Raw genomic sequence first — 14234 nt, forward strand, 5'->3', positions numbered from 1 at the left:
TGCTTATTGTTTTCATTCTGTTTTCTGAACAGCAAATAGCATGGCAAGTGTGCCAGTTTCTGGAAAGCTGTGAGTTCTTCCACCAGCTGCTTGTGCATAATAGTGGTTCATATACAGGTGGCATCCCAAGCCTTAGCTTTTGATCTCTCATGTTCTCCACTTTGGAAGGTGACTTTGCCTTGCAGGGTAGCTTGCCTGTTAGTTTTCTCATCACTTGAACTGATGTTTGGTCTTCTTGAAAAGCCTTGTAGCCCTGAAGGGCTTATGTTAAGAGAAATACCTTAGGGCAAGAAATGGCTTCCTTTAAGCTCTGCCTAAAGATAGCAAATCTCTCTGAAACTAGCAGTGAGCTGATGGAGGACAGAGAATTTTAAAAGGGCTTAAAATCTTAGAGTCTTAGTCTCCCAAGGTTGTATAAAGCTATTGTAGCTTTAGCTAGTAACCCAAGCTGCCCATAACCTCTTTGATTCTCATCTCCTAAATCTTATTCTGAGGAGAGGAGAGGCTTTATAAAACTGCCTCACTGCCATAAAAACAAAATGCTTATTTAGGTTAAAAGCTACTAGTACCTGGAAAGCAAAGGGTCTTTGCAAACTGACATGAGCTGTCACTTGTAGCACAGAGCAGGGGTGGCCATTACTTTGCAATGCACTGCACAGGCTTGCTTTGAGTCCTTTTGTTTCTAAGACAGATCTGAAGCAGATGCCAATAAGGGTGCAGGAGCTTGTTGTTCTTTCTTGAACTACATATTTTATTTCATCTTTGACTGTTGATGGTATTGGAGCTCAAAGGGCTTTTAACTTCCAGTGTGATCTCTCCTGTTTGGATCTTGGATGAGCTAATTATAAAATGACTTGCACAGATAACTGTGTATTGTAGTTTTTGTTGCCATGCCTCTGGAGACTGTCATAAAACATTCTTGGCATGTGATTGTAATTCTAAAATGGCTTTAAAATGTAACTGAAACTGAACCTTGTTAGACTGTAATCTTGTATTTAACAAAATGCAGTAAAAATATCCAACCCTCCCCAAACATCGAGTTTGTGCTTATTGAGCTGTGTCTCTTGGGTCCTAGTGAGTAAATTCTATTCAAGAAGTAAGAGGAAAATGCTTAAAGTGGGAGGACTGTGTTTCTGGGTTAAGGTTGCAAAGTGGGAATATGAGGGGTTACTTTCTGGTGACCACCTTCCTAGAGAAAGCCAATTTCCTTATGTCTTGGACTTGGCTAACTCCTAATGGCTGGCACTCTTATTGCCATGATTTGGGCTCAGTTGAAAGGACATTTTGTTAATAATAAAAAGGGTTTGAGACTGCTTTAGTATGGAGTGATCAGTCAAGGGATTGCCATTACTTTTTCAGATTGAATTTAACACTGCATCCAAATTATGTATACACTACCTGAAAAAATAGCATTTATCTCACTGATGTGTAATGCATCAATCATTTCCTGAGCCTTTTCAGCTACAAAAGTAAAGAGGTCTGTCTGCCTAACTTCAAATGCAATAGTAGGATGTTGGGCCTGGGTTATATTATTAATATTGGTATAAGTACATATAATTAGTACTTTTTCATTGGTGTGACTAAACTTGCCTATTTTTTAAGCTTTAAAGCTTCAAGTTTATAACTTGGCACAGCTGTGATTAAGTAAACCAAACAATTATTTGGTTGCAGTCCACATGACTGATTCACAGGGGTAGCAAAAAAATAGGGTCCTGGTAGTCTGTGTTTTTCAAATTATCTGCAAAACTATACTAATTGGAGAATTTCCTTTTAAGGAAGTTACTGTTTATTTAACACAGGTTTCAAGCTTTAACTTGGTGCTAATATTTTGCTTGATAAAATTAGCATACCTTGGCTTTCTTGGTAGGATTTTATTTTATGTGAATTCCCTCTTCAGGCTGCTAATCCTGCCTGGCATAACTACCCCAGTGTGGACTGATGTGAAAGTTCCAAACTCTTCCATTTTAGATAGGAACATGGTTACTTTTCTATCCACACTATTCACAGATCAGCATAATGGGCTGGTGCCAAACACACAGCTTAAGTGTGTAAACTCTCTGCACCTTAAATCAAAGATGAGGCAGCCTCCGTACTAACGCCTGACCCTTGTATGATCATCTTTGTTTGGGGAAGAATCCAGAGATGGTCATATTCTGCATGGAGTTTCCTTTCGGGGTGGGGTGCTACTAGAGAGGGGGAAAGGATTGTCTGCAGCAATGCAAGTTTAGAGCATTCTTCCTGCATGTTTTACAGTGCATGCAGTATGCTAGCCGCATTTTTGCATTTCTAGGTGGGTGACTATTTAAAAGCAAATGGAAGTTAGTGCTATTTTAACAAAAGCTAGCTAAAAAAATAATGTCCCATAGCAAACTTTTCAACTCAAAGTGGCTGCAAATCAGCAATTATATATAGTCACTGAAATTAGCAAACTTTACATCTTTCTAAGGAAAGCATTGCATTAATGCATGATACAAAAAGGACTTGGAAAATGTTTTGGTTTTTTTTTTTTAAATTAAAATGCAGTTCTGAGTGACTGAAACTTCCAATTTCAGCCACTGCATTTGCCAAGGAACAAGCTGGAAAATGGAACTGGTATCTGTCAGTGGCTCCAGATTATTCCAGAGACTGGCTGGAGATGGGATGGGGGTAGTTCTAAGGGAAGAGTGCACTGTTACCTGACTGATAGGTTCACATTTGAAACCTACATAACTAAAACTAAACAGAAGATTGATCTGTTTTGCTTTTAGTCTATATTTCTTGGGCTTCTTAATGCAATACTAACATTTTCACTAAGTCAGTATGTCAGTTTATGTTTTTTCTGTACCTTCAGTATATTATTGCATATTGAATGCATTTAAAAGAAAAGGAACCTGCAACAATCTTAATTCCTTTTTCTGACCCTTTCAGTTTATACATAGAAATTCTGTTCATTGAGTCATCAGAGGCCACCTTCCTTTTTATAGTTAACATAAGTTTTACCAATCTTGTTTGCTCCCTTCAGCAGGTAGTGCTATCAACTTAATACAGCTATTTTTTAAGCTAATTATTCTGGAATAGGGAGATGTCTTAAGCTGGTGGGTAATTTTTTTATTTAGTAGCATTCTCAGATATATGCAGAGAGTTGCAGCCCACAATCTCCTTAGCTCAGAGCAATCACTTTGACTTCAGGACACTGTTGAGGAGTGAAGGCTTTATGGGCAGTTAAATATATTTTATCTATGCATTCTTCTTGCCTAACCTGCTTTTAAGAAGCCCTAGTCGCAAACAGATATCTAATTCTTAGGCCAGCACCTACCCTGGTAGTTATTTAGCCATCAACCCTAATAATGTTCCTTTTGCTCAGACATGGGCTGCTACTTATGCCATCAGTAATGCTGGGTGGCTTTAATTCGTTTTATATTTTTATGGACTTGAAGTAACACATAAGGAGGTGACTTGATCATGCCTCTTCCATTTTCTTACCAGCATGCTCTGATTTCAAATCTCAGCTGAATAATTTTTTTAAAGCCATAAATGGTGATTGGTACCAGTTCCATTTTGTTGCGGTTAAGTTATTTTTGTCTTTCATTTCTCATTTAATAGTTAATATCTGGAATAATGAGCAGCTCTCTTCTCATTTATTTTCTCATATTTTTATTCCAGGATTTGCCTCTGAAGCAGGGAGTGTCTGCATTAAAAATGACCTGTAGTTCTCTGCTTCATAGGTTAGAAACTTATTTTAATACTTTGTGGCTAAGCACAGTCCCACCTTTTTCAAAAATTTCAGATGCTGGTTGATTGGCATGAAATGTGGCCTAAAAGCACTGACACATGTCTTGCATTGGGGTTCCTATCATTTTAGATAAAATGGCTTAAACTCATAGTCCAGCTGAGGCAATAAAAGCGCCCTTGTTTGCTTACAGCCTTTTTATGACTTAAAGAAAATTTAAAGAAAAAAGTCTGATTGCCACATGCACAAAAATGGAAGTATCATTTGGACACTTTTCAGAATACTTCTGTGTTGCTTAAGCCTTATATCACTTGAAGTGTTTAAATTCAAAAACAAGCCAAATTCCAAAACATTCATTTGGGGGAAAAATCAGTTCACTAATCACATTACTTCAAAGGGACTGCTATAGCCAGCACAGTTGGGATCATGTACCCTGTATTTACTTCTGAATTGTACACCGCAGATGCTTCTTCAGCTCCCTCCTCTTCCTCCATGGGCGGTGCTTGCAGCTCCTTTACCACCTCTTCCAGTCCCACCATTTACTCTACCTCAGTCACTGACAGCAAAGCTATGCAAGTGGAGAGCTGCTCCTCAGCCATGGGGGTAAGTAACCGAGGGGTAAGTGACAAGCAGTTAACCAATAACACAGCCCAGCAGCAGCAACAACAGTCCACACCGAAGAGGCACACAGTCCTGTACATCACACCACCACCGGAGGACTTGCTGGACAACAGCCGGATGTCCTGCCAGGATGAGGGGTGCGGATTGGAATCTGAGCAGAGCTGCAGTATGTGGATGGAGGATTCCCCCTCCAACTTCAGTAACATGAGCACCAGTTCCTACAATGATAACACTGAGGTGCCACGTAAATCACGTAAACGAAATCCAAAGCAGAGACCGGGGATCAAACGGCGAGATTGTGAAGAGTCAACCATGGATATCTTTGATGCTGACAGTGCCAAAGCGCCTCATTATGTCCTTTCTCAGCTCAGCACGGACAGCAAAAGCAACTCGAAAGCAGGAAATGGGTTGGTATCTGCCTTTAAGTTCTATCAACATATGTTTAAAAAACAAGCTAAAAGCATTACCTTAACTTTTCCCTAGTGTTCAGCTCAGGTTCACACTAAGAAATACAGGAGAGGTGATAATCTGGAACTAAGTTCAATGGTTTCTTATGCTAAAATGCAAGGTTTACATATGAATATATATTCTAGTCTGATTTAGCAACTATTGAATTAATCTGTCCTGGAATTGTTGTCTAGCTATTCCCTGTGGAAACTGATTAGTGAATAGGAAGCTTTTCAATAAAAGCATGTTAAAAATGTAATCCCTGAAGCTGAGATCAGCTCCTCCATGTCTTCCTCAACAGTACCATACAAAGCTATTTATAAGGGATCTGCGCTTCGCCTACTTCTGTTTCACTCTCTCCATCAATTAAAGACAGCTGATTTTGATCTTATTATATTAACACTAAAATGTTAAAATATGCTGAACCAAATTTGTGTTCCATGTCACTTCAGTTATGTATTTGATTTTTCAGAAATAAATCTCTAATCCTGTTTTGCTGTGTGCTTCTCGGGTGTGTGTGTGTGTGTGTGTGTGTGTTGCTGTTGTTGTCTGTAGTCATGCCTGGGTGATGGTTTCTCATCTTTTCCACTTCACACTTTTCACTTAACTGCATCTCAATTTAGAAATAGTGGCTTGGATCCAAAGGTCCTGCTGCATGAGCAGAATACAATTCCACTCATAAGGTTGTATGTGTCATTTTTTCTCTCCATCTGCAACCTCTGTGTCATTTTAAAACAGGCTACAGAAGGATAGGCTACCTTCAGAGTAGAGAGGTGAGTGCAGTTGCCTGAAGAATCTCTCACACACACACACTGCTCATACAGGGGAATATTGGGATCCAAGTGATTGCCCACTGGTTTCCAGTAATGTTTATTTTTGTAGCTCATAATAAAACAGTGGGCTTATTTTATTTTCTGTATGTGTTTGTGGTATGTTCACAAAGCTATCCTTAGGTTGGTGAATATTGTGCAGATAGGAAACACCTTCCCATCTGTAGGAAAATCACCTTCAATTTGTGTACACTTTGTTGTTCCAGTTCCATACTTAAAATATAACTTTGTAAAGGTAGATTATAATAAACTCTACAGAGTATATTTTATGTTGCCACTGCAGCATTGTTATAATTTGGTATCCTTTGCAACAAAGCAGAGAGTTTTCCTCGGACAAAGGTGATGAAAAACTCAGAGGACAGACATAAAGTAAAATGTTTCATGCTTGTCTTGCAAATTTCAAAATTGGCAAGCATTGCCAGAATTTATTCAAACTAAAATAGATACAGGGAAGGTTTTCTTAAAGTGGTGAGTTCTTCAAAGAAGTAAGTTCGATTTCTTGAGATTAACAGTGTAATCCTATGTGTGTCTACTTGGAAGTAAGCCCTATTGGGTTTGTTTTTGGCTTACTGATTGTGGCTTGTTGGAGTGAAACAAACCATGCTTCCTGCTTTGGAAGCAGTGCAAAGTGAGGAGGAATTGGTGTTTGTTTCCTTGGCCCATAAGCAGAGAGAAGCTAAACAGGCCTTTTTAGGTGTGATCATGGTCAACCATTAACCATGGTTTACTCTGTTGCACAAGCAGGGCTGGTGACTTGCTCAAGGACTACTCATTGAGCTTCATGGCTAAGCAGAGGTTTGAACCTAGACAGGTTTGAACCTCAATATCGTTTTCTTTCAACAAGGTGGTACATGGAAGAGTAGTGCGGCTAGCCAGTAGCATTTATAGTAATAATGATAATATAACAGAAATTATTGTTGTTAATTTATTATTATTCAAGACACATATCTGGAGTCATCCTGAATAGCTCAGTGCAAATGTTGCCATCACAAAAGGCAAAGTACTACGATGAAAACAACTGTGTTTGACTACTAGAGGCATGGTTCTGGTTTTCATAAAATACCTGTCTAACCTACAGGACTTTATATTAACCAGTAGCACCTAAGTAAAGTGTGTATTCACATTTTAGATCCCTGGACATTGATGAGAAACGGGAAGAGAAGGAGTATTTAGCAGAGTGACACTGTGATGACCCCTTCAGCATATCGAATTTTGGAGAATTCATTGAAGGCTCTTAAAATGCCACTGTCAGTTTCTCAAGGATGAGAAGGAGAAGTTCTAGTTGTGCAGTTGATTTACGCATACTGCTTATGAATGAGCAGATTTAGGTAGAAATTGTGAACACAGATTCTTGTTTACTGTGTTATAGGCCTGCCGCCATGTACTTGAAACTCTCATGAGATTTAAAATATTTATTTTATCCAGACCTGTCCTCAAATGCAAAAACCGATTAAACATCTTTTTAAAAATAGGTTTTCATACAGCTGCTACTTTTGCTAGACCAGGGGTAGTCAACCTTTTTATACCTACCACTCACTAACGCATCTTTCTTGATGGTAAAATTTCCTTACTGCCCACCAGTGCTCGATGGAAGGAGGATTCAGCTTGTGCCATAGAACCCCCTACCGCTCACCTAGAATCCTGAAATGCTCACTAGTGGGCGGTAGGGACCAGGTTGACAACCCCTGAGCTAGACTATAGCTAAACATAGAATATATCTTACCTGCCAAGTGCCACTGAGAGAGTTTTTTCATGCTTAGATTCTATTTCATTTGTACATAAATTTGTTACGTAGCAGTGTTCCACACTGTGCGTGAAGCCTGGAGAGAAGTCCTAAAATAGGGTTGCCAGGATACCCCGAAAGTTGTTGAGTTGTGGTTTTTTTTAGACAAACCCCAAAGTTGTTGAGCTTTTCTTTTTCACGAAAACACAAAAGAACCCACGATTTTTTGATTGAGGTAGAACACTTATCAGCATTAAACACATTTTTTTCAGGGCCTTTTGGTAGCAGGAGCACAGTGGTGGATGCAGGTTTTATGGCATTCCAGACTAGTACAGCAGACATTTCAAGCAGTGTTTTCTATGAAGCTTTACTAACAAAGCTTAAAGTACTAAAGTACTAAGTACTAAAAGATCCGTAGTGCTGGAAATAGCCATGAAACTCCTGTGTTGATTATGGCTGTTCTTGAATGATTTTCTAGGCCTTTGTGGGCTGAGGTCCTGATGTAGACTTGTTCTACCTTTCACAATGCTGTATTATGAGAACTGGCTTAGGGCTGCCTATGCCCCTGGTTTGATGTTATGGTGCACATGCTGGTGTTCCAAAAAGAAGACAAGTACTTTTTAGTTCACAGAGGACAAGCTTGAAATATACGTAGGCACTCAGATCTGCAGAGCACACAATTCATTCCCATTCTCCCTGTGAGCCAGTGAGGACTTGTACAAACAGAAGCCCACATCAGGGATAGGGCATGTTGAAACAGCATTCCTAAAAATCTTGAAGCTAGGGATGTCTGAAAGACAGTGCCCTTTGGGGGCCTTCTTCAAATTGGTTTCATTTATGGAACTGACCATTCAATGCAGTTTCTAAACAATGTTGCTGGTTAGAGGCTGAGCCGTGTTGCATGTATTACTTCATTAGAGCAGACTCAGCAGCTTAAAGAGATGGTTCTAAAAGAAATAAATCAGACTGATCCGTCACTATATAGTGTCTGTAAACTTGAACTGCTGCAAGGTCAGGAGCAAAGCAAGCCTTTCCTTTTACCACTGAAATATTTCTCTTCACCTTGGATGCTACACAGAATGTACATTAGCAACGGCTAGATGCTGTTCTGTCTAATCTACTTCTGAAAAGGGCAGAGGCCCCTTTATTTGTGTTGCAAAATAGAAAAATGTTTAATCAGGTCAGTCCATGAGTGGCCCCTCCTCCTAAATCTGCATCATTGTAATAAAACATTTAATGTTTTTAGCCTGGTGAAGATTGATGTGCAGTGTTTTATTATTTTAATAATTGCATTTACGCTACAGGAAAAAATGTAGGCACAATCAATCATATTTTAAGTGCCATTGATTTCACTGGGAGAGTTACTTATGCTCTCTCTTTAATTTGGTGGAAAGTTTCAAGTGCTGCTGGATTGGGCCACTTGTATATAAGGGGGGGGAAACTAATGGACAGTGAAGCAAATGTAATCTCAGGACACAAATAAGTAGCATCCAGCAGCCATGTGGTCTGGGATATGGCCTGGATGCCCAGAATATAAATAGTTTTATCACAATCAATATAGTCATTAAAGGAATATTGTATTTTAATAGTCCTAAAATGGATTTATTGGCCTAACTATATCCATTTCAAAATTCATGTTTCACTTAAAGGATGCAGGATTTTGCATATACAATGTGAGTTCTGCTCAGCTGTATGCATTTAATTACATAGTCTAGGGATTTACAGTGACCACTGGTCAAAATGGTTATAATTAGTGACGAAAGCATGATGAACAGTTTTAAGATGGCTGCCATCTCATGCCAGCTGACTATATTTATACAGGTATTTTTGCCTAAATAGCAGTGTGCCTTTTTCTTACATTCTTACATAAAACAGAGATTAAAAGGGCTTAAGTTTCAGGCTATATGGTTTAGTTACTGAATTTCTGTTGTGAGTACGGTACATGAAACCACACACCCCCTTCTACATTTCTTCCCAGTTTGCAGTCTTGCGTTGTGATTTTATATTGGTAGATTTAAGTATGGGCAGATCTGTGTTCTTTTCTCTTCCCCCTCCCCACCCCAGTTGTGCGTGTTTTTTAAAGAAAGCCTCTGGTAACTGAAATCACTGGTCTGCTTTAACTCTTTAGAACATCAGAAACCCCAAAAACAACTGGAGGCAAGAAGAGTCCTATGTTATGTGGTCAGTACCCTGGTAAAAGTGAAGGCAAGGAGCTGAAGATAATGGTGCAACCAGAGACACAGCACAGAGCTCGCTACCTAACTGAGGGCAGTCGGGGCTCGGTGAAAGACAGAACACAACAAGGATTCCCCACCGTAAAGGTAGGCCAATTCAATTTTTGGGGTGGGTCAATTCAGGAGTGTGCTGCCATTTATGGTAAGTGAAAATCCAGTTCTTCACCCCCAGCCAAACCTGACTCCAGCCAAAAGACAAACATACTAGGTCCTCCAGGGCTTCATGGGTTTCCCTGCAGTGACAAACTGTTGCCAGTGCCATGGTGTGTTTTTCAGCACTGATGTTGTCATACTGAGTTTTAAATTGCACTAATTTAGAATCTGTGTATATAGTTCCATATTTCTCAGGGATGTGGCTTTTGTGTTGTTTGGAGAGTAGAGGTCTGGATGTTTCTTAGTTTAGTACAGAGCAGCCTTTCTTGTTGAGTGGAGGATGTGTAAATATAGACCAATAGCTGCTCTCAGCAATTAACAGTTAAATGAATGCACAGAGCACTGTCTGTGGGGCTGTTCATCAGAAACTAGGCAAGCTGTGATGTAGTGCATCAGAAAAAGGTGTGAGGAAGCCCTCAACGACTGTGTTAAAACTGAATGGGGTTCTGTGCCTACAATAGATTTCTAACTTTTAGCCTGGAATATGGACAGACTTTTAGGACATCAGTGTTTAGCCCCACAGTGCACCAAGGAATTACAAAATGCTACTAATCCAGCTGGTGGGGAAATCATTGCTCTCTGTTTTGCTCATGTTGCCCTTGAATATTTGTGGATGTTAAACACTTAATAGAACAAAAAATAGCATGGATTATTTGGGGAGAGATATTTCAATCACTTAACTACATCACTTTCTGAGCAAATATAAAGTTTGAAAGATGTTGTATCCTAATAGTGTACAGACTGAATTGCTTTTATATGGTTTTGTGCATGTACAGTTTCTGAAGAATTTATAATCTAGAAGTGTTTAGGACTGTTTTGTGATGAGGTGTTTCTGTATTTTATAACTACCTGTTTAGAAAGTCCATTAATTTCTAATAGGCTTTTGAAAATGCCACTTTTTCTGAATAGATACATAATTAAATACAATAAACACACTGGAATAAAGATGAAAGGATTTCAGTTTGGGACTAAATTGCAGATTTGCTGTTTATAAGCAAGGATTCTGATTCCTGCTTGACTCAGGGAAGTATAACTGAGATATTGCATAATTAACTATAATTAAATTGGTTTAACATAGCCTGCAACAACTGAAGAGTTGAGCTGTTATTTTGGAAAAGAGAAGACTTGCAGTGCATCACTGGGTTTTAACACTAACTAGTGTTTTGATGTTCAAAATACCTTTACATTGTAATATTTGCAAATCATTTGCATTGCCTGTTGTAGTCTATTAACGCTTTCCTGCCTGTTTTATGGTTGTAGCTGGAAGGTCACAATGAGGCTGTGACACTGCAGGTCTTTGTGGGGAATGACTCTGGTCGGGTGAAACCTCATGGATTCTATCAGGCCTGCAGGGTTACAGGACGAAACACCACACCCTGCAAAGAAGTTGACATAGAGGGTACCACCGTCATTGAGGTGGGCTTGGATCCAAACAACAACATGACCCTGGCGTAAGTCACTGTTTTTCACTGTACTATTTCTGGGTCTCTCAGTGATTCTGTAGCAACATATTTCCTGCTTTGGATTACCTGACAATTTAAGGTCCCTTTCACCTCTTTATGATTCTGTATCTACTCAGATCAGGCATTTTTAATTGCAATAAAAGGCAGTAAATCTGGGAACTACTTGAATATACTTAAATTATTTCTTGTACACTGGCCCCAATCTAGAGCTCTTGGGATTCTTGTCTGCACAAAATGCATATCGGCAGACACTTTCGTGTCAGAACGCTATATGCACAGCATTTCAGTGCATGTAACATCCCCTACTGCTGAAGTTAATGGGGCAGCCCCAGCTTGCCTAGAAATCTGTGAATGTGGAGGAGCCTTTCATGTACCAACACAGTGGTACCTCTGGTTACGAACTTAATTCATAAGGTCCGTTCTTCACCTGAAACCATTCTTAACCTGAGGTACCACTTTAGCTAATGGGGCCTCCCGTTGCTGCCGCACCGCTGGCGTGCAATTTCTGTTCTCATCCTGAGGTAACCCAAGGTACTAATTCCAGGTTAGTGGAGTCTGTAACTTGAAGTGTTTGTAACCCAAGGTACCACTGTACATCTTAACAGCTGAACTGGACTACTTGCCAGCATGTTGGATGCTAAAAGACAGTCTGCTCCCTCCTTTGCTTAGGCTGACACATTGTATACAATGAAAACTTTTAAGACCATGTATCTAAATATAATGTTTATAAAGCATTTTAGATACATGGAAATAAGATGAAGAGAATATGGCATATTATTCCGAACTCTTAGATCCTTTTTTTTAAAAAACGACAACAAATAACTGATTGGCAAAAGTGACATTGTAGAGACTCTTCTGGAAAATGCAGCTCTCCCCACTTTTCATTGTCTTGTGGGGTGTTTTTCTTTTGACAGCTGTAAGACAAGGTAGGTGGAAGGCAGGACTAAAGTATGCCTCCCCAGTTAACACTGTGAAAGCTGCCAGTGAACTGGTGGCAAGGCTAGGTGAATGCATCAGCTGTGCTCTTGTCAAAATGCTCTTAACTGGGCTGCTATCTGAAACTAGCAGAGTTTTGTAAGATGAAGTGCTCTCACAGTGCTGGCTCAGTAGTGGTGACTCTGCTGATGAAATAAACAATGCTGTCTTTCAGTGAGCACAAAGCTCTTATAAACTGTCTGCCATGTGGAGCTTTATGTGTGTACACTAGGAAGTTTTGTATTGCTTGTGACTTGGTCAATCTCAGCTTCCGTAATGGGATCTGTATTTTGACTCCCTCCCTAAAATGGATCAACCTTTTAATTTAAAAGCTGTTGTGGTCTATTGATGGGATATAATAGTGTACTAAGACGAGACCAGATCATTCCTCACCTGTTGGTCCATGTAGCTGGTTTTGAGCTAGGCCTCATCTGTTGAATTGTCTGAAGCGGGAAGAATTGAGACCTATATTACATGATCCGTTTTGTGAAGACCAGTTAGTTAAAGATTTGCCATTTCCTGCTTTGATCATGGGTAGGGCTAGATGGGGGGGGGGGCAGTATCAATGAATAAACCTACAGTTTAAACTCCATGTTTATTTTGACATAGCTGCTGTGGCCCATAGACTAGAGGCAGGTAACAGAATTTTTTTGTCCAATTCTATTCACATGTCAGCGCAAAGCATTTTTTCCCTTTTTGCTTGGGCTTTTGGCCCTTAGTTTGAAGGATTTCTGGCCTCTTGTGGGTGGGGGGCAGGATCTGGACCTGTCTTTTATTTGTATAGATGTGAGTTTTTTTATTGATGTGATTATTTTTATTGGTTTAGTATTTCTGTTCATGTTCGCTTTGAGCCATTTTTATGAGTAAAGTGACTAATAAATATTATTAATAATAATGTCGGCGTCATAGTGTAGCTTGAATTTTTTCAAGTATCTGGTGAATAAGAAGTACAGCAGCTTTGTACTTCCCTCTACAGCATTTGAAATAATTTTTCTGCGGCCATCTTTCTCCTTACTGGGTGGGGGAGTTGGGTGGGGAAAATGCAGAATGGATATTCTGGGAACCAGAGAGAATAATTTGAATTGAAAAACTTTTTCACTTCATTGACGAACTGATTTCTTAGTTCATTGTTTTCTCTGTTTGCTTTATGCAAGCGAGAGATGCAAAAGAGTCTCAGAATAGTGACTGGTTGCTCTAGTGATGAGCACTCAACCAGCCAGCATAATTGGGTTGTCCAGATTCATTGCTCTTCCTTGTCTGCCACCAAATCTGATCTGTGAGCTACTGATGCCTCAGCTGAATCTGAAGTGCTACTGCCATCTTTTGCTTTTCTGTAAAGATGCTATTTTCCCCTCTGGAATATTTGAATGCATTAGCCAACTCTCTCTGAATATTTAGGATGAATGCATTTTATAACAAATGTTATGGGGAGGTAGCATTTATGTGGTTATTTTAGTTTCTGAAAAAAGATATTTTGGAAATATTTGGCCATAATACAAATTGCTTATTTTGGCCATTGTTGAGGATTCTTGGGTCATGGCTCTTGTTTTTATTTGTGCCAGTTGCATGACAAAGCTTAAAATTATTGCTATTTTCAAACTATTGTACCAAAGAAATTTGTGTATAGGTTTAAGAACCCACCTGCAGCTGTTCTTTGTTAGAGGCACATTGCATGGAAGCCAAATAAACTTTGCCTAAAGCAGCCTCTTTTGGATTTCACATTTCCGTAGTTAAGATTAATTTTTTTTAAAAAAAAAAGTATATCACCCTTCAGCCAAAGATCACAGGGCAGTTCGCAGCATAAAAATAGAAATTGAAAACACAAAATACATAATAAAAACAAAAACAAAAAACCAATACCCCCCTTCTCACAAACACATTTAAAAGAACATTTTAGCTACATTGAATAATATGCAAAGTGATTGCTTGCCATCCTCTTAACACACCTAGTAGGCAAGCTGCTGTGCCCCCTTTTTATGGGAGAGGTGGAGAGAGACTGACAATGAATTTCCCAAGGCCAGCAAGTGACTGTTTGCCTTAGCAGAGGTATTAGCACACACCCCTCTCCAATTTAAGTCT

The 14234-nt window shown here is 39.4% G+C and overlaps 1 protein-coding gene across 7 annotated transcripts in view; it reads left to right on the forward strand.

Moving 5' to 3' along the window:
• Nucleotides 1-14234, forward strand: part of NFAT5 (nuclear factor of activated T cells 5) — a 63327-nt gene that overhangs the window by 33636 nt on the left and 15457 nt on the right. For 3 of the 7 annotated variants that reach the window (XM_053399823.1, XM_053399824.1, XM_053399829.1), the window contains exons 3-5: nucleotides 4173-4737; nucleotides 9459-9651; nucleotides 10978-11168. In XM_053399823.1, coding sequence (XP_053255798.1) covers nucleotides 4173-4737; nucleotides 9459-9651; nucleotides 10978-11168 — 949 coding nt within the window. Of the gene's footprint in view, nucleotides 1-3642; nucleotides 4738-9458; nucleotides 9652-10977; nucleotides 11169-14234 lie in introns of all 7 variants that reach the window. The other 4 variants (XM_053399827.1, XM_053399828.1, XM_053399825.1 and 1 more) reach the window with 2 other exon arrangements.

This window comes from Podarcis raffonei, chromosome 8 (assembly GCF_027172205.1).
Source record: "Podarcis raffonei isolate rPodRaf1 chromosome 8, rPodRaf1.pri, whole genome shotgun sequence".
Classification (NCBI taxonomy): Eukaryota; Metazoa; Chordata; class Lepidosauria; order Squamata; family Lacertidae; genus Podarcis; species Podarcis raffonei.